The sequence below is a fragment of the Suncus etruscus genome, chromosome 3 (assembly GCF_024139225.1).
Source record: "Suncus etruscus isolate mSunEtr1 chromosome 3, mSunEtr1.pri.cur, whole genome shotgun sequence".
NCBI lineage: Eukaryota > Metazoa > Chordata > Mammalia > Eulipotyphla > Soricidae > Suncus > Suncus etruscus.
This window is the reverse complement of record NC_064850.1, coordinates 111991081-112013271: the sequence shown is the minus strand read 5'-3', so window position 1 is coordinate 112013271 and position 22191 is coordinate 111991081. Positions and strand designations below refer to the sequence as shown.

General features: G+C 36.9%; 1 protein-coding gene across 2 annotated transcripts in view; it reads right to left on the bottom strand.

Annotated features, from left to right (window-relative positions):
* LRBA (LPS responsive beige-like anchor protein) overlaps positions 1-22191 on the bottom strand; it is a 662022-nt gene that overhangs the window by 72679 nt on the left and 567152 nt on the right. For both annotated transcript variants that reach the window (XM_049770186.1, XM_049770185.1), the window contains exon 47: positions 8586-8753. In XM_049770186.1, coding sequence (XP_049626143.1) covers positions 8586-8753 — 168 coding nt within the window. The remainder of the gene's footprint in view (positions 1-8585; positions 8754-22191) is intronic.

Here is a 22191-nt window from a genome sequence, read left to right as displayed (position 1 = left end):
AGAATATTTTATATTTACATGGGGGTCAGAAATATTTTCAGGGAAAACGTATTTGCCTGAAAATTCTTTTTTCTGGTGTATAATATATGCAAATGCAGGCATGCTTGTGTATTGATAACCCAGCTGTTTTCTAAAAATTAAAAACAACATAAAAGTTTAATGTGCTACAGGCTGTTTCTCTGATTGCTCTTTGTGTGGTTATTATTTCTATCTTTTAGTGCTTTTTTATAGAGAGATTATTTTTATGATCACTTACTACCATATGTATTAACCATTCAATCTAAAATAAAACTTGCTCAAGAGGAATGGAGCTGTTCCTAGAGAAGGTAAATGCATGACTTGGATGTAGACAACTCGCCGACACAGATGATTACAGACATCCCTCCCAACTGACCTGATACACTGTAGTGAGCAAAAAATAAGAAGAGCATAGCAACTGAGAAGTCAGTCAGTCTAGTCGGATTTTACTACTAGAGAGAGACACATCTATGCTGGTACAATTGTTGCAACTATGTAAGGCTTTTAATTAGATGAGCATAGGTCATAGGGGTATTGAAACTTCTTAGATGAACAAAATGGGTCTGAAGAAGTGATGGTGCAGCCTGGAGAGGGGGTGGGGGGGGCAGAGGAGATGAGACAAGGAGGGCTGGAAGCTTTATAGCTGATAGGAGCCTGGAAGGAGACCCTGGCCTGGTGGGCTACATGTCCTGAACACTGTCTTCCAGGGCCTCTGGGCTGCTTTCCTGCCTCCCCAAGAGAGGAGCAAACTTTGTTTCGTAAGGAAAACCGCTGAGCCCAGCACTCTCTCTAAGCAGGGTCCTGGATGTTGGACTACTCCTAGCATTACTGCTCACTAACCTAAGAGGTTCTCAGAGTTAACTGTGTTCCTGCTGCTTGAAACTTGGGTTTTCCTGCTCACCTTTCTCCTCTTAAGCATCTTGAACAAAGAAACTATTTATTGACTAAAAGAATAAATATCGGATAAAAGAATAAATGCTCCCAATTTACTAAACCCTTATTACTAGCTCCTAAATCAGTCTCAAACCACATTTTATCACTATAAATAACACCCCTGTAGCAGTTTTTATTAACTTTCCATTCTCAATATACATTTGATATATTTTATTATGTTAACTTTCCATTCTCAATATATATTTGATATCTTTCGCTCCCTCTTTCTCTCACTCACAAAGACACACAAACACATAAAGACACACAAACACACACACACACACACACACACACACACACACACACACACGGAGTATGGTACTCTGGAAACATGCTCACCAAGCAAGTGCTGGGATGGAACACCACACCTGCTGCAGCAGATATGCACAATCGCCCCTGTGTGATCTCTCCAGCGAAATCTCTTTTATATACAGAACACACCTTTTCTTTCTCCCCTACATGTACTCATCCATCAAGAACAGAAGAAAATATCATGGAAAGAAAATATCTGTTGAACATTTGAGCACCTTTGACTTTCAGGTATTTCCACAAGTATCTCCCCTTTGCTTTCTCTCAAGCCCCTGCAATCTTGCCTTGTACCCAATTTGCACAGTTTCTTGCCTACTCCCCTTGCAGCCACAGACAAGCAGGAGTCTGTCCTGGCTGCCCTGTGTTCTGCATTTCCTTCCTTCTCTCTCTTCTAACAGCTCCAGTCTATTATACACTGTCTTTCCTGAATGTCTAGTATGCTTCCCTTCTTTCTCAGGACCAATTAACAGAAATATGGTCCCATATCTACCCATTAAAACAATTTTTTAAAAATGATCTCTTAGAATTAATAGGTACAGATTATTTCCTGTGGGGAACAAAAAATGTTAGAAAATTAGATGATGAGGGGCTGGAAAGATAGCATGGAGGTGAGGCATTTGCCTTGCATGCAGAAGGATGGTGGTTCGAATCCCGGCATCCCATATGGTCCCCCGAGCCAGCCATGAGAGATTTCTAAGCATAGAGCAAGGAGTAACCCCTGAGGGCTGCTGGGTGTGACCCCAAAAAACCAACCAAAAAACAAACAAAAAAGAAAAAAAAAAGAAAATTAGATGATGCTTATATAACACTCTGAATGTACTAAGTCCACTCTGGAAATTTTAAATTGGTGAATTGTCTCATATGTGAGCTATTGATTAATAAATTCTCACTTCTTGGAGCTAGTGGGATAGTACAGTGAGTAGGGCACTTGCCTTGCACAAAGCCAACCTGAGATCCCCAGAATCCCTTGAGCCCCACCAGGAGTCAATCTGAATGTAGAGCTAAGTATAATTCCTGAGCATTGTGTGGCATTTAGTGTGGTCCAAAAACAAGAAAAAAAAAAGTTCTCATTTCCCCTCTGCCCCTCCTTGAAGTGTTTACATGCTCTAACTTTTCCCATTCACAGCCTCACTCTCTCCCTTCCTTACTTTCTCCAAGATCATCAATGACTCGCAGAAAAACTGGCATTTTCAATTAAGTTCAATCTCCTTCAGATAGATTCTAGAACACAAATATAATTATGCCACTAATCTTCAGTCTTCTTAATCATCCTTCCTTCCTTCTACAACTCCCACTTCTCATTTCTCAGAAAACTTGCCTAAACTCTGGCTGTCAGGACTCTGGTAATCTAGGGTAGGGATCTCCAGAGGTTAGAGAGTGAATGTGCGCACATGGAAGTGTACATACACACACTTATCCATATACTGACCTACAATGCACTGTAATTGTTTACTTACCCACAAATTCCCTTACCAGACCATGGAATCTAGCTGATGAAGGCAGTGTCTTGCCTTCTGCTGTTTAAATTTATTACAAAATCTGGGATTTAGTAAAAGGTTGTTGCAAGAAGTGAGTAAATTAACAAGTGATTCTTTTTTGTTTGTTTTTTTTTGGGGGGGCCACACCCAGTGGCACTCAGGAGTTATGCCTGGCTCTGGGTTCAGAAATTTCTTTTTGGGGGCCGGAGAGATAGCACAGCGGCGTTTGCCTTGCAAGCAGCAGATCCAGGACCCAAGGTGGTTGGTTTGAACCCCGGTGTCCCATATGGTCCCCCATGCCTACCAGGAGCTATTTCTGCGCAGATAGCCAGGAGTAACCCCTGAGCACTGCCGGGTGTGGCCCAAAAACCAAAAAGAAAAAAAAAAAAAGAAATTGCTTTTGGTAGGCAGGCTCGGGGGATCATATGGATGCTGAGGATTGAATGCGGGTCTGTCCTGGGTTGTCTGCATGCAAGGCAAATGCCCTACAGTCTATCACTCTGGCCCCAACATGCGATTCTTGCTTTCTGTTACCTCTGTATCTCTCCTCACAGTGAATGCTGCATGTGTCCTCGAGAAAATGATCTCCAGTGTTTTTCTAGTGCTAATGTTTTTGGATAATTTCTTGAATGCTAGTTTAATTTACCTTCTTTTTATAGAGATTCTCTAACCTCGAGGTCAACAGTGACCAGTATGAGGGCAAGAAAACTTACTGAGTATGTGGGTAGGATCAGCCTCGGCCAGGTCCTTTACATGTGTGACAGCTCACCTAATCCTTGGTGGGGTTAGCATTACCTTAGCAATTAGACAAGTTAGGGATTGGAATCTCAGGAAGCTCAGTCTCAACTGTCAGGTGTCAGGACCATTCATTAAATCTACATTTATTATGTTAAGGGGGTACAATCTATTGACTATATTATGTCACAGAATTTAGCACTGTGATATTGAGTGGCAACAATAAAGGATTATTTGTTTTATTATTAAGGAAGCTTTATGATTTAATCATGTGCACTGAGTCATATAAGTAGTGCCGAGTAAGAAAATGTTATCTTCTCTTTTTCCAGAACATGAGCTAGAGCAGGGGTCTCAAACTCGCGGCCTGCGGGCTGTTTGCGGCCCTCCATACAACATTTTGTGGCCCGCAGCCGGCCTTCAAATATCGCAGTATTCGCGGTTATTCGCTTACCATCAGTAAGAAAAATATCGCATTAAACATTCGCATACCCCGAGCAGTTCCGTTTGGGGTATGCAAATGTTTAATGAGATTTTTTGAGATTTTTTTTTCTTACTAATGCAATTTTTATTGCGAATATTTGGTAAGCGAAATCCCTTATGCTGCCCTGCCTCACCCCGACTTTGCCTCCTGCAACCCCCAGGTAAATTGAGTTTGAGACCCCTGAGCTAGAGTAATAGTATGGTAGTTAGAGCATTTGCCTTGCTCTAGGCCAAACTGGGTTCGAGCCCCAGCACCACATATAGTCCCTGAGGCCACCAGGAGTGACTCCTGAGCACCGAGCCTTAAGTAAGTTCTGAACACTTCTGTATGAGACCCCCAAACAAAATAAAAACCAAAATAAAATCAAAAGAAACAAAAAATGAAGTTAAAAAAAAAAGCAAAAATGTTATTTATTTATTTATTTATTTTATTTGGGAACCAAGCCAGCAAGTGTACATGCAGGGCATGACTCAAAGCTAGGTGCTTGAGATAATCCTTAAGTGCTGGGGACATAGTCTAGTGCTCCTGAAGCAAACAACAGCCTTAATCTTCTAAAGCAATGTTATCTATCAGGCCCTTCATGAATATCTGAACTAGTCAGCAGCAAATAATGATTATAAAAAATGAATACCTTTTTGGTTTAGTGATTCCTCAAAATGTCAGACATGTAATTACCATATAATCCAGAAATTCCATTTCTGAGTTTACAGCCAAAAGAACTAAAGGCAGGCATATAAACTTATTCAAACCAGACAATGGGTGGAAAAATTCAAAGTGTCTATCAGTAGAAGGTAAAAGAGAATATGACACACACACAGACAATGGAATATCATTCAACCTAAAAAAGGATGAAAACACTGAAATATGCTTAATTATGCTTAAATATTAAAGACAGAGTGCTAAAAGGTAAAGTTAGCTTATATGAGGTACACAGGGCAGTCAACTTCTAAGTGACAGAAAGTAGAATAGTGGTTGTCAAAGGTTAAGGGCAGTAAGGATGAGGAGCACTGTTCAATGTGCAGTCTCAGTTCAGAGAGATAAAAACCTTGAGATAGGTATGGTAATGATTGCTGAACAAATACATAAATATTCCTGCTGACATTAATTATACACTCAAAATATTTAATATGGTAATTTTATGTTACATTTATTTTCCACAATTAAAAACACTATTAGAAGAAAATTCTAGCTGGAGTAAAAGTACAGCGGTAAGGCGTTTGCTTTGCACACAGTCAACACAGGACGGACTCCAGTTCGAATCCTGACATCCCATATGGTTCCACAAATCTGCCAGGGGTGACTTCTGAGCACAGCTCCAGGAGTCCTGAGCACCACCAGGTGTGACCCAAAAACCAAAAAAAAAAAAAGGAAGAAAAAGAAGAAAATTCTAATGAGGAGGATGAATAGACAGTACAGCAGGTAAAGTTCTTACCTTAAACATGGGTAATCTGGTTTCAATTCTTGGTACTACATATGGTTCCCTAAGCCCCACCAGGAGTAAACCTTAAGCAGAGTCAGAAGTAAGCACTGCACACCACTGGGTGTAGCCCATAAACAAAAGAAAGGAAGAAAGAAAAAGAAAATATGTTGTGTATGGTCAAGTGAAAGAGAAACTAAATTTACTTTATACACACAGAGTCACGTATTATTTTAGAAAACAAATGTTACTGCAAGATCATTTCCTGTGCCCAGGGAACAAGCTACCATATTTGCCGGCATATAAGACGACTGGGCATATAAGACGACCCCCTAATTTTGCAATTAAAACATAGGTTTAGGCCTATATTTGCTGTATCAGACAGAATGTTCCTGTGCTGCAACTGTATGTACCACAGTGAGCCAATCACAACAAGCAAAGGTTCAAAGATTATACTGTAATAGACATCCTCTCTGACTCTGGCCAATCTGAGCAGGCTTTTGATAGTGTAGACTGGGGTACAGAACATTGTCTAATTTGCATGCATAAAAAGCCTGCTTGGATTGGCTGAGTTAGAGAGGTGGTCCGAGCAGCCTGGCAGTAATTGGTGCAGGATCGAGTTGAAAAATTCGTTTTGTGGCAATATTCAGATAATTTTTGTTATAGCGGCATTTTGAAACATTTTTCAGGATATACTCGGCATATAAGACAACCCCCGATTTTCGGTTGACTTTTTTTTTTGTTTCAAAAGTCGTCTTATACGCCGGAAAATACGGTATATATAATGCTCAAGACTACAGAATGTTTTACTTAAAAGAGAAACCAAACCATGTACTCATACAAAGTTCCCAATCTTCTACCCTTAAAGCTCAACAAATGCACAAGCAAAAAGAATTCTCTCTATGGATCAAATCACTAGAGAGAGCCCCTCAACACACATATATTTCTACTGCATATCCTATGACCAATTCCAAATATCCTCTCCAGTTAATTTAACACACCTTTGGTTCATCTTCGGACTACTGAACTCATGCTGAAAGAGGAGTCAGAAAATATGCTGAGCACAGATGTATTTAACAGTTCTGCACCCCACTATCGATACAGTCAGCTGTGGCTATTTATATGAATTCACTAAAATTAAACATTTGGTTGCTCAGTCATACAAGTCTTATAAATGCATAGTATTATTTTACAAATGCACAGTATTTACCTTATTAATTGCTTTGGATTGAACGATACTGTGAATAAGATTCTGGGACAGTTCTCTTTTAGGTTATGGCTTTGTAGAGATGCTTATAATTACCATAAGGAAACTGAATAATTAAAAATAATGAGGGATTAGAATGATAGCACAGCAGTAAGGCATTTGGCTTGTGTATGGTCAACACAGGACCGACCCCGGTTTGAATTCCAGCATCCCATATGGTCCCCTGAGCCTGCCAGGAACAATTTCTGAGTGCAGATCCAGGAGTAACCCCTGAGCGCTGCCGGGTGTAACCCAAAACCCAAAAAGTAATGGCATATTTAGTGATGAATTATGAATATTTAATAGAACAAAGGCACTCTCTTAAAAATTAGAAAGTAAATGAGCTTATAGTAGTTCATTCCAATAATGACATGAAGGACTGCTCTGTATCATTTACATACTTGCTCTAATCACAATTTTATATATTTATACATTTTATAGACACATGTATTCACATGTATGTAGGAAATTGTTGTTCCAATAAAATAAAATATACCCAAAAAGGAACATATTCAAGGAACTGAAAAATCAAAAAAGCATTTAAGGGTTCACTTAATGAAGCTCTAAAGTAAACTGAGAAATATCAATTCAATATTTGTGTAATTTTATTTATTTTTGGTTTTTGGGCCATACCTTCAGCGTTCAGGGGTCACTCCTGGCTCTATGCTCAGAAATCACTCCTGGCAGGCTCAGGGGACCATATGGGAAGCCGGGATTTGAACCACCATCCTTCTGCATGCAAGGCAAACGCCCTACCTCCATGCTATCTCTCCAGCCCAATGTTTGTGTAATTTAAAGCAAATATACAATTAGTACACAGTACGATTGCTGTGTACTAATTTTTATCTAGTGCAGAAACCAGACAATATATAACTAATATATTCCTTCCCTCTTCATTTCCTCTCTTCTTTCCTACTTTCCTTCCTTCCTTTCTTCTTTACTCCCTTAATCCCTTCTTTTCCTTCATCTTTTTATTGTGTTCTAAAATCATGCAGATATTTGTTTGTCCAATTTTGTAATACTTCAAAAGATGTGTATTAGAATACAGTAACTAGATTGCAAATACTAGAAATATCTATGTATTGAATACAGTATTTGTCAAACCATGTGCTGAGTATATGATAAAAATAAATGACTAATGGTGCCATAGAGATAGCACAGCAGTAGGACATTTTTGTCTTGCAAGTATCCAACCCAGGACGGTGGCTCAAATTCCGGCTTCCCATATGGTCCCCTGTGCCTGCCAGAGCAATTTCTGAGCAGAGAGCCAGGAGTAACTCGAGTGCCAGCAGGTGTGGAGACCCCCCCCCCCAAAAATATATGACGAAGTCATAAAAATACTTAACACCAAGTCTGATGATATAGGAAAGTTATACTTTTTCATATTTATTTATTTTGGTTTCGGGGCCACACTTGGCAATGTTCAGGAGTTAATCCTGGCTCTGTGCTCAGGGATTACTTCTGGCAGGGCTCAGGGGACCATATGGGATACCAGTGATTGAATCCAAGCCTGCCACATGCAAGGCGAATGCCCTATCTGCTGTATTTCATGAATACTTCATGGATGGAGGAAACTTTTAGACTTCATTCCCAATATTTACTTTCCAAACATGCACTTATGCATTATATATATGTTTATCAAGTTTAAATAAATTTTTGCCTATAATATCATTTCTTTAATTGCTGTTTTCTTGATACTTTAAATTAGTGAATGGCCTTTCAAAGTGGTAAAGTAGTACAGTTTAATTACTGATCCCCTATTGGGTGGACACTCATGGTAAAAACTTTTTTACATTGTGTCAAACATTTTGTTAGTGAAATTTGGGCTCAAATCCTGGCTACAGAACCTAGCTGAAGGTGAAAGCATTTCATCCATCTGATTTGTTTCTCAGCATGAAATGAAATCCTGAGAAAAATATTATCTAGTACCTTTCAAGATAAAGGTGCTTGCTGGACTCAGGAACTTACCTCTCTCAGTACAGGATCAGTGACTGCGTTCAGATTGACAGCTCCCTCATAGGTCAAGTAGTAGAACACATTGAGGGACCGAACTGCCTCTGGTCCTTGCTGCTTATAGCCAAAAATAAGGTCTATCCATTGGTGAAGCTGGCAGGAAACAAATTCACTCTCCAGGGCCTGAAAAAAAAAATATGATCATAATGTTACACTGAATTCTCATTTCATAACCAAGAAAAAATTTCAGAATAAGTGGTAAAGTTTAAGCTTAGTTTTACTATAGAAAGATTTCTTCTGGTGTATTTTCCCTGAAAGATGGTATCCTTTGTTTCTAAGTAGAGACTCTCTGGCACTTGCCATGCAGTCTGTCTCAGAATGCTGGTCTCAGTGTTATTTCACTGCACTGCAAGCCCTGCAAGGGCCAGGAATAGGCCTAATAAGTCAGACCTAACAGGTCATCAACTTATGTTCCAAAGAAAGGAGCTCATCCAACATAAAACTGGAAAAGCAAATGTGAGTTATTTGTTTACTAATCACTTAAATAGTTCTATTTTTCTCTAGAATTAAAACATTCTATTGCTTTACTAAAACAAAGGCAACCAAATTATTTTGTTATTTCAACTCCATTTTGAGGGGAGGACCACATCCAATGGCACTCAGGGGTAAGGTAACTCCTGGCTCACACTTAGAAATCACTCTTGGCAGGCTTGGGAGACCATATAAAATGCCAGAGGTAAAAAATGGGTTAGCTGCATGCAAGGCAAACACCCTATCTGCTGTGCTTTTGCTCTGGCCCTTTCAACTTCATTTTTAAGCCAACAGACTAGATCTTGGGATTGAGATATTTATAATTATTGAATTGTCCTAAGCATTAATTTCAAACTTGAAAACCAAGTTTTAGATGCTACTAGAATAAATAATAAGCATGGAATAAAGATTACAGTGGATATGCTTAGCATTATGTTATTACTTTTCTAGTTCTAATCATCATACCTAACACTAACAGATAATAAGTATTTGCTGAATAAAGTAAGGTTATAAACACCAAAGAGCAAAAAAAAAAAAAAGGACTTATTTTTCATGCATGATTGTTTTATTGAATATTGTTATAATTATTCCAACATAAATAGTTAGCATTATGGTTCAACTTAGCAATGAATAATACAGTTCAAATCACAGAATCTTCAAGCTGAAAGTTAATTTTTTTTTTTTTTTTTTTGGTTTTTGGGCCACACCCGGCAATGCTCAGGGGTTCCTCCTGGCTGTCTGCTCAGAAGTAGCTCCTGGCAGGCACGGGGGACCATATGGGACACCGGGATTTGAACCAACCACCTTTGGTCCTGGATCGGCTGCTTGCAAGACAAACGCCGCTGTGCTATCTCTCCGGGCCCAAAAGTTAATTTTTTTAAAGTTAATTTTTAATTACATCAGATAAAACATATTTAAGATTCTTCTTTTAAGAACTGAGAGGTTATAGCTGAAGGGTCAGGGGTACATGTGTAAGGACTTGAGTTCCATCCATGGTATCACACAGGCCACTGAGCAATTCTGGGTGTAGCCCAGGAGGCCTCAGAGCATCAGTAGGGTGTCTCTGGAAGCCCCCAACACCAGTGTATGGAACAACATCACATTACAAGAAAGTACAAAACTGCTGGGCCTGCTGGATAGAGAGGCACCGGAAGTAAGGCACCCTGAGCATTGCTTGGGAGGCCTCCTCAGCAGAAAATCAAAATAAATACATCTTTTGCTTTTAGAGTAATAACTATATGAATATTATTTACACATGGTGTGACATACACTATATTATCATTATTAAAGAAATCTGCTGGTTTTAAAACAAAGTTGAATATGGTATATAGAACGAAACCCGTAAGATATAAAACATCTTGTCACACAAGACATTCCTGGAATAACTTATGTAAATATAGGCTTTACTAAAATCAGTGCTGATGAATAAGAAAGATCACTATGGCTAAAGACAAATAATATATTCCTTTTGAATCAATAATAGTTCATGTGGCTTCATAATCAATCAATATTATATATGTGTATATATAAAATAAATTTCATATATAATATATTTCATATAAAATAACTTTCATATTTCAAAATGAATATATATGCTTATAACATTTTGGTTAGCTTCTATTGTGAAAGTTACTATCAGACATCTCTATAAGAAGTCTATATTTTAGAAATTTAGTAGATAGCTGTGGACCAAATTCTTACTTTATTTGAAAATTGAGAAGTGGGGCAAAAATACGTTTAAGTAAAGTCCTATTTTAAATACATGGATTTAAAACAAATCCTCACACCCAGGAACTATTAATGCAAAACTGATACTTGGGTTTCATTAACTTGGGCTTTGTGAGGGTGTGTGTGGTGGGAGGGACGTGTTTAAAGTGACACATAAAAATAGCAATTGTCTTAATTTGTGTGTGGTGTATTCCACACAAAAGCCTTAAATATGTTCAAATTAGAGCAAGCTGCTTGATTGTCACTGCAGTCTCATGTCACATTAATGCATGACAAACATTAAACCATACACTTAAATGGCAATTTATATCATTTAAATGTTTACTGCCAGACTAGCTCATCACTCATTTAAATGTGACTTTCTGACAGCTAATTTCAGTTAATTTTCTCCAATTCACTTAATTAGAACTTTCAATCAGGGATGGACTTATACATATCTTGATGCTTACATCCTTTTTCAGTTGTTCAAAATCTGAGTTAATAAACTGCTGAAAAGCTTTCTATAATAGATTAGCATATAATATCCATGAATCTACAATAAAATGTGACTATGAGAAAACTTATGGTCTGTGCGTTAGGAATAACCCACACCTACTTATGTTAATACCACTCTTGCCAGTACTTTAAATACAAAAAACGTTCAATTCACACACAAACACTATTGAAATGATAAAAAGAAAGACAACCCAACCCTGCACTCAAGCTAATTAAAAATTAATGATTTCAAAATTGTTTAATAAGATAAAACAGTCAGGAGTCTCCTGAGTGTCCATGGTATTGTGATTTGAGACTATAAAATTTTAGAAGGCTCAGCAAATGATAAAACACAAATGAATTTTCTCAATATTAAAGCTCTAAAAACAAGGGCAATTTTGTTTTATGTGTCATCAAAGAATCGTGAGCTTGCCTAATGCTGATTACTTCTTTATGCACATCTGAAATGGTGAAGTTGGTTAGATTTAGATGCTTAAAACATTTCATCTCCACAACCACATCAGAATGTCGAGCAAACCCCTGACATGACAGGTTCCACACTCACAACCACCACAGAGTTCGTCCACCTTGTCCTCACAGTCACCCTGGTCAATCTTTAGGGGCCTTGGGGAATTACTGGCAAAAGCTTTTCCCAGGCTTAATAAGCATGTCATTTTCAGGAATATGTAAAGTAAGTTTTCAAAAATAAACTGATATACTCCTAACAGTTTTCAAGTATCTCTTGCAAAATACCAAAGCTCTAAAAGGGACTGAAGAGAACAACTGCTATGGTTGTAATAGAATTCCAAAAATTCTAAGAAAATTTGAGTAGCAAATCAGTTTAAGATTTCAGAGTTTGTTTCTACTACCAGTGACTGATATTTCAACCCAAAATATATGATAAACAAAAGCACACTATAAATATTTGAGAAAGTAAGAGAGGCAGGAGGAAATTACTGAGGAAAATAACTACAAACAGAAAATAATTCAATATGGATTATCCTGGGAGTATATTTTATAACATCTTGTTTTTGACACTTAAAAACATAAATCATATAATATTTAAAATTCTTTAAATTATTTTTAACATTGTAAGACTTAAAGAATGTGGTATATAAAATGCTTATTTATAAACACATTTAGAGACACAAACAGAAAACAAAACATGCCTGTGAGCTATTAAACATTTAGGATCTTTCAAAGTCCTCATTAGGACTGTAGTTAAATATGGTTTGCAGCTAGGGGCTAGTAACACTCTTCCCAGGCTACTCTCAAACCCAGCCAATCACTTGTTAGCACTCCCCAGCAGGCCAGAGACACCATCTATGCCCAATGTGTGCTCCGAGTAATATTTGTAAAAAGGAATATACACTAAAATGTCCAATAGTATTCATTTCAGATGAGCAATTATAAAACAAATCAGTGACTAATGTCCAACTGTTAAGGATCAAATAAGACTATGAAAAGACAATCACATAAAGCCTCACACAAATTGTCAATCCAATCCAGGGGACTCATATTAGTCTTGACAAACTGTCTTGGGGCTGATATCTGTTTTTCTAATGAGATCTATTAAGCATAGAGCAAAACAGTTGAGATATGCTAAAAAGTACAGCATGCTGATGTCAAATACAAAACTATCATCAACTTTCATTTATTTGGTCTACGCATAGACCAAATGAAAAATGTTAGTATTATTTATAGCACATGAAAATGTTAGTATCATAAAGGTAATAGTAATTTATTAATAAAGATCATTTGCATAACCCCATGTCAGAAAATATAACATATAAGAATGTGCCTAACAATAAATCTCAGTGAAAGAATAAAATCTATGCTTTTCTGGAGCCAACCCATTAAAGGAGTACATTATTAGATTAGAAAACATATAAAATTACTATTTTGTAAAGCAATTATGTGATATAGAAGTTTGCTTTATCCAAGAAACTCTAGGCTTTTTCAGAATAAAATTTATTTTTTTAAATAAAAGGAATCATCACGTGAGTATTTAATGCTTTGGACATACTCTAGGAACTTCCTCTTATTTTCAAAAAATTAAATTTTCTCTACCATGGAAATTATACAAAATCAAGGAAACAAACTTTTTGTTTGATTGATTTTGTCTTTTGGGTCACACGCAATTGTGCTCAGGGGTTACTCTTGGTTCTGTGCTCAGAAATCGCTTCTGGCAGGCTCAGGGGACCATATGGGAAACCAGGAATCGAACCAGGGCCCATTCTGTGTTGGCTGCGTGCAAGACAAATACCCTACCGCTGTGCTATCACTCCAGCCGGAAAATGAACTTTAATGAACAAAACAATTAGATTTTCAACTCAAGGCCATGAAAGCTTTTTTAAATACTATTTCTCATTTCCAGATTAATGGCTTTATTTATTTTACATTTTAAATGTTTTCAAGTCACACCATTTTAAAAAGGCAAAGCAGACAAAGCTACAGAGCAATAGGAAGTTGAAAAAGATTAAATATTATTGAAAATATTTTGGGGAGAAGAAATTTCCCAAGGAATGCTCAGCAAAACTGGGGACAAGTCCAGTGATGATAGCCATGCAAACTGAAAGTTCAATGCTTAGGCCTGATGATGTCTTGCTGGGGATTTACCCTGCAAGGATTTACCCTCGTGGGGTTTAAGAAGCTTTGCAAGTCTAGGGGGTTGAACTTGGTGGCTGGTGCATGCCAAGTATTTGCTCTAACTTTTTTCTCTCTCTCTCTCTCTTTGAATTCTCTCTCTAGACCTTTTTTTTTTTTTGAGAGGGAGAGAAGATGGAGGAGGAGAACCACACCTTGCACTGCTCAGAACTTACCTGGCTCTGCATTTAAGGATCACCCTAGGCAGAGCTCAGGTGGTGTGAAGGGGCTGGGGATGGAACCTGGTGGGAGAGGGGCACATACAAGGCAAGCACCCTACTTAAGGAAGAGTTTTTTAAAACTAAGAAAAATTCATCTAAGATTTTACTGCCAGTTTTATAAAAGTTATTTTCAAACTAAATGTACATGATTTATAAGTAATATGCATTTGTACCAAATGCTTGTAAATTATTAGTTTGCAGATATTAAATGATTGTATCATCTTGGGTTTAATAAAGTATTTATGCATCAAAAAAAAGTGGTCCTTTCCAGACCACTTTTTTTTTACAAATCTATAAAAATATAAAAAGGATGATATAATTAGAAGCAAATAGTTCTAAATAGTACAGATATACATTTCTGTATATATATATATATATATATATATATATATATATATATATATATATATATATATATATATATATATATATATATATCCTTACTCTACTCCTAGGCTCCTAGATGGTTTGATTCAGTTCTTATATACAAGTATGCAAGATACTATAGTTTTAAAGAAAACAGTAAAAACCAGTGCTAAGGGGTTGGAGAGACAGTACAACAAATAGTGTTTATTTGCCTTGAGTGGGACTGACCTAGTTTGATTCCCGGCATCCAAAATGGTTCCACTGAGCCCTGCCAGGAATAATTCCTGAGTGCAGAGCCAGGATAACCCCTGAGCACTGCTGAGAGTGAACCCCTTCCAAAAAGAAATCAACACTAACCCATAACTTGATATACATCTAATTATACAATGTAATCATGTTTTAATGGAAGAATACAATATATTAAAATTTCTTTAATTGAATATAAATTTAAAGTTCTAAGTTATATGAATGCATATAAGCCTCAAAGAAATGCATGTTTGAACTGGCAAAAACGCAATATACAACATTATAAAGTTGGAATCTTAAGTATTTTTCATTTTAAATACATGTAATACAGTCTTCATTCCTACATACACGATTTACACACACACACTGATTTAAAATAAACTGGTCTGTTATGTTTGCATGTGCTGGATTTCAAACACTAGTGGTAATGTTTCCTTAACATTGATATATGACCTTTGTAATTTACATTGAAGAAAGCTGTTTTTTTCAGCCTAATTAGAACTGTTTCAAATTTTCCTGCTAAATATATGATATAAAGTCCTTTCAACTTTTTTATTCTAGAGTTTCTTTCCATGTCAACTTTGTTCCAATCAAAATATGCTTTGAATTAAATGATTTTGATTGAATATGTGGATCACATTTCACTTCTAAGATTTAAAGTCCAAAAAGGAAAAGTTTAGCCTGTTCAAACAAAGCATGAGCAGCCACTTTGCGGAAAGCTATTCACGTTTAAGAAGACTGACAAATTGTTTGTGTGCACCATTAGGCCTTCTTTCTGCAATAGTTGCCAGATTTCCTGTCTCCTTAATAAGATACATTAACTCCTTAAATGCGGGCTCTGAATTGGTGATGAATCCAAGTTACCTCAGCAATTTTTGACTTGCCTATAAAATTACCTTCTAGGAAAAAAAAAAGAAAATTTGCTATTCTATCAAAATTTTAAAAGGAATGCAAACAGTTTTTTGGCACTGAACAGATACAAATTTCAAATATAAATATGCTTTCTAAATGTGATTTTCCAGAAGTAACAAATCCATATCGATCTTCATTTTTAAAAATGCATTAATTAACCCAGTAAGGATTACTTGGCCAGAAAAATAGAGCAGTGCAAATATTAAAATATGAATGAACTTTAATATAACATAAGCTTTCGATTCTTCCATATAGATTACAAATGTCATAAAAATTCTGAATTTATTCACCTCATATGATAACATAATAAAAATGTGAGACAAATTTTATACCATTTACAGAGAAATAGTTAAGCTTGGAACTTGAAGTATATATGATGCTGTATCAATTAAAAATAATAAGTTATCAGTAACAAAGGTTGGAGAAAGGCAAATCAAGGACTTAGAGAATAATTGTGGAATGCTGAGAATAAAAATTGCATCTGACAGTTAAAAAAAATGAAATTCAGTCAACTACTCATGCATGTTCTGGTTGAGAAGCAGATGGAGAAGTCACAGAAAAAGACTCTGGGCATCTAAACTGCCCTTGAACTGCAGGGCAGGAGAGTGTCAGGAGTCAGCAGGACACCACTCATTCCTACATTTATATCACTACAAATGAAAAGTATGAGTTAGTATTGCGTCTTGATAAAACCATCAAGCACTTGTGCATCTTTTGGCAGAAGAATCATTCTGTCTGCGACTGTTATTGTGTCCTTTTAAATGGACTAGTCAACCAGCTGTTATATATTTTACACACTGAAGGCCACGTTTCCTTTGAAATTCATAGTTTTAATCTCAACTGAAGTCTGTATTGCTGTGTGCCAAGATCAAAAGGATTAGGCAAACTTGTACAATTACCTTCCTTTTCAGAGAGATTTTTTCCCCTGTTTAAAATAGTCCTATATGCTGACATTTTATCCAAGTATTTTCTTTAGAGCTACAGAACATTAAAACATTTAATTAACATTTCAACCTTAGGTCAGTCTTAATCTACAATCTAGGAATTCATAATATACAGATACTTTAAACTTGTTATAGTGTAACACACATAGGGACATGGAGCTTTCTTTAAAAAATTCTAATAAGAATGGATGGAGAGCAAGTATCATGAAAGGGTAATTATACCTGTCTATCTATTGTTTGTTTGCATTTTGCATGATTTCATTCAGAAAACAATCCAGAGCTTACAACGATGCACACGCGTCACGATAAAATACACTGACCAGATGAGATTGAGATGCTGCCAAAGAGCTAGCGAAGAAGAGAAGTGTGAAGAAACTGCATCTCCCTTGGAGGGTCACTATAGCACTGAACTTTCTCGCAGGCAACATCAAGAAGGAAACATAAAGAGTCCAAAATGACCATAAAGTAAAAACAAACCAGATGGCCTAGAAAAACACATTATTTCTATTCCTGAGATAAGAAATTCCTCCCCTGGCAATCGGATGGAATCCAGGTATGAGACTCTCAGAGGGACTGACTTAATCTTGGGATAGATTTAAAGTCCAGGCCAGGGGGGTGACTCCATGTTCTTCGGGCCATCCTTCATAAACATTACTTCTCTTAGGCAAGGTTCTGAATGGTCAAGTTAGAATTTGTGCACCATGACAAGCATCTTCTATTTGTCAGTTAAATTCAGCCCACTTACTTTTTAGCATCTAAATGGAGTCATAAGTTCCAGTAATCTCTTAAAAACATGAAGAACATAGAAGGGGGAAAAAAGGCAAAACATTACCAAGCCTCTCTGTGCCATGCAGGTCAGCATTCCTGTAGAAAAGGTGGTATCTGGCACAACTTTCTCCTTAGTAACTTTGGGTAAACTTCCTACACAAAATAAAAGCCAGGGCCATGTAATGTCTATTAAGAAGTCCTCAACTCACAGACACTAAACACTGATATCCTTTTTCGGGGTGTGGGGAAGAAAGAGACAGAGACACAGAGAGAGCCAGAGACACAGAGAGATACAGAAAGAGAGACAGATATGAGATAGAGATAGAGAGAGAGAGAAAAAAAGAGAGAGAGAGAAAAAAAGAGAGAGAGAGAGAAAGAGAGAATCCAAAGCCTCACATATATAAACATTTGCTGCCTCTGACCTCAAACTGGTCTCCTAAATGCTCAATTCCTAAAAGGAATTAGTAAAGAATCCTTAAAAAAATTTAACTTTAAGCATCACAAACAGCCATTTACTCTTTGTGATAAAATAGCTATAATATATACTTAAATCAAAATATTAATCTAGAATCGATTCTGCTCTTTACCTAGCTATAGAAAAGAAAATCCGTTTCCTCTTTAACAACCATTGAAAAATACATTAACTTGCTTGATCCACTTCCGGAGGTTTTGTTTTATAGTGAGTTTCAAAAGGAAGGAAAACAACCCCCCCAAATTTAATCCCTTCCCATTTGCTTATCCACATAGATCGGATAAATACTAGCAGTTCCCTGCCTTTGAAGATGTCCAGACCAGAATCCCTACTTATTGCCAGATGTAGTTTAATCCCATGGGAACTCCAGACAAAAACAAGAGCTGTCTTCATGGCACCAACGACCCCCTGCACCGAGTGCCATAAACGTACTGGCAAATCAAAATCCTTGGCAAAAATGAAACACCTCACACCACTTCCAAGAATATCCTATGTAAAAAATAAATTGAACTAAGAAATATGAACGTAAAAATGGCTAATTTTTAGGGCACTGCTGAGTGCAGCCAGAGAACTACATCTGTGCTTACTTTGCCTTTGCAGTGTGTACACATCCATGCATGATGTAGGGCCATGTCTTCTTCATTCTGCATAATCTTTGATTAGTATCAGCAACTTGCCAGCCATTCAATCAGCAAAGATTTATTACATGTTTACTACAGTCTTACTGAACGCTAGAATCTAGGACTCTAAGGGGGAGGCCCTTTGGGAGAAAGGAGGCAGGGAGAGTCCTCTTGTACACAGAGAGCCTCAATCAAGAAAGGGCCCCAGGAGAGAAGAAGGAGCAGATTTCAGGAAGTTCTCTAGGATCTGTCACTACTTACATTGACCAATGTGACCATGAGTTCAGGGTGGGGTTAGAGTTTCAAGTTCACTCACACCAGAGAAGCATGGTGAACGAATACTTTAATGTGGAACTTGCCATTGATTTTTTTTTTTTTTTACTTGGTAAATTTGAAGTAACCCCTTTTGGGAAAACTCTGACTACCAATCATACCAGAAATTTGTACATTATTTAAACAGTAAAACATGTTTGTATTACCATTTAATACTGAGATATATAAGCCAAGAATACTGAAATAATTGACCATTAAGGCTATACATACCAACACCATCCAATGGGAATATAATACCAAGCATACTATGTAATTAACATTTTCTAGAAGCTATATTTTAAAAAACAAGAATAGAATTAAATTTAATATAGCACATTTAATGGGAAGGTCACTTAAAATGATAATCAGTTGCCAGAGCAATAGTACAGTATTTGTTTTGCATGCAGCCAACCTAGGTCCGACTCCCGCAACCCATATGGTCCCCAGATCCCAGCCGGAAGTGATCCCTGAGTTTAGAGCCAGGAGCAATCCAGGAGGGCTAAGAGGGTGATAATTACTATGATTAAATTATTAAAAATACTTATTTTTAACAATACTTATTAATACAACAATAATTTATTCATTAAATTTTTTTTAATCTCAAACTTACTTCCTTTTTTGAATTTTGGGCTTACAGATGTGGCTCTTCATTGAGCCAATACAGAAATGTGGTGTTCATCTCCTCCTAAGACCTTTTAGTTATCTGTTGTCACCTTTCAAATTCAGTTTTCCTTTCAATCCACTGTAATTATCTTGGTTCTATAATGCATATTTCTTGGCTCAATGACTAGAACTATCCAAACATCTCTCCTTATCACTAAAATGTCCCTTCCTCAATTTAAACTGCTATCTCAAACCTGCCCAGACTATTCTTAAAGCATTTCAATGGTCCTCCTTTTGCTAAAGGAGTAAATCTGAACAACAACATGAAAAATATAGACTGTATAAATGGCCCACAGTTTCTTCATCCACACATCTCAGGCACTTGGACTGTTTCCAGATTCTGGCTATCGTAAATAGTGCTGCAATGAACATAGGAGTTGGAAATGACCAATCTAGAAAAAAAAATGGGTGCTGAAAAGGTAAAATGATGTGCATGATACCCCTTCAGTGACAATATTGCAAATCACAATGTCTAAAAGATAAAAGGGAATTGGGTGGGGAGGGAAAAATGTCTGCCATAGAAGCTGGTTGGGGAGGAAATGTGGGGACACTGGTGGCAGGAACTGTGCATTGATGAAAGGTGTTGGAATACTATATGACTAAAACTCAATCATGAGCAGCTTTGTAACTGTGTATCTCATAGTGACTCAATTTTTAAAATTATTAATTAAAAAAGAAAAAGAAAAACACAGGCTGTTGGGCTCCTACCCACAGTTTCTGGTTTTTGCTGATCTGGCACTAAGCTCAATATTTCCCTTTGAAAAAGTGTTTAGGGAATATTGATTTCCTGGTCTATCAAGCATCTTTTGGGCACCGCTGCTTCCAAAGGGAAAGTGTTACTTACAAACTTACAAGGCACAGAAAATGATTCATAACCTGCTGCTGGTCTCATCTTCCCTGCATGGCCCACCGTTTCCTCGCACACAGATTTGCACTTTGCTTCCTGGATTAAGTTTCTTTTCCTTTCCTGCCTAATAATATCAGGTCTCTGCTCACACTGTTTCTTGTATCTGTAATGACTTTCCTATCATCTTGCTCCCTGGCAAACTAGGGGCCGGAGAGATAGCATGGAGGTAGGGCATTTGCCTTGCATGCAGAAGGATGGTGGTTCAAATCCCAGCATCCTATAAGGCCTCCTGACTATCAGGAGCAATTTCTGAGCATAGAGCCAGAAGTAACCCCTGAGCATTGCTGGGTGTGACTCCAAACAAACAGAAACAAAACAAAACAAAAAACCCAAAAACTAAAGACAATGATTAAATGTAGCTTCCTCTATTAAGCCTTCCCCTACCATCCTAGAAAGCAACACAAGGCAGTTCATCTTTCAGTCTCAAAGTACACAACACACACACACACACACACACACACACACACACACAGACTCTCATGCACATATGTACATATTTGCACATAAAATGTTAAATATTTCAATACTATCCTGTTTCTACTTTACGGCATATATCATAAGCACTGAATTATGTTGAACTGCATTAAAAACAGCCTAAAAATATATATATCTATTTGCTTTGTTTCTTATTTATATTGCCTATCTGCCTCCACTAAATAAGTTCCAAAATAGAAGATACTTGGCTGCTGTCTTGGGATATCCCCAAATAATAACAAGCAGTCACTCAAAAGATATCTTTTGAAAGAATGAATATATCACCTAATCTGTTTCTCTACTCATTGTCATGTCTGTTTCATCCTCATGCTGACAGCCCCAAAGGGCAGGTGTCAGATTCTCACAATTTTCTGATCACAGACTTAATTATACAGTAGTTTCCTAACAAATGTCTGCTGAATGGATGAATGGTTTCAAGAAATCCTGTGATTTAGCACAACACAATGACTCAGCTGAAGGACTGTAATCTTAGAGTACTGTATAAGAAGCATGAAATTGACAGCTACTTTATCCACTTGATACAGTGCTAGTTTGGCAGAATTTTAGGGAAAATTTTTTCTGTGATTACCAGCTATTGCAAATGAGATGTCTGCAGTTTGTCAATTATATAATCACACTCGAGGTAGTATTATCACATGGAAAGAAGATGGTGAAGTGTTATTATCATATCATCTTCCAAATTCACTTTCTCCTTAATAATATCAAAATGATGGATACAAAATTGAAATAGAAAAAGGCTCTTTACTATGCAAAGATAATGCTATATCCTTGAGATTGAACACATAGTAAGTAGACACTCAATAAATATTACTCAAGTAATAAATAGATACTCAATAAAGCTCAATAAGATATTTATATTCTAGAACTGGAGCAATAACACAGCAGTTAAGGTTTTTTATCTTGCACACAGTTGACCCGGGTTCGATCCCTCACATCCCATATGGTGCACAGAGCCTTCGAGGAATAATTTCTGAGCATAGAGCCAGCAGTAATCCCTGAATGCCACAGAGTATGGCCCCAAAACAAAACAAAAGAAAACAAAAATGATATTTATATTCTAGATCTATTTTCACTGATTTGGCTGTATACTCATTAATTAGGAGATTTTGGTGGGACCATTGTTAAAATATTTTGTCTAAAACTCTTATTAAACAACTTTTCAATTTATGGTGCCGTAAGAGAAATTTAAAAAAGAACCAACTTTAAAAATCATTCTTTAGAACAAAATAGAACATGCCATAATTTTTGTTAATTGCTATGTGAAATTAAAATAGAATAATGGGAGGGGTTGCAAAGAGATAGAACAGAAACTTGTG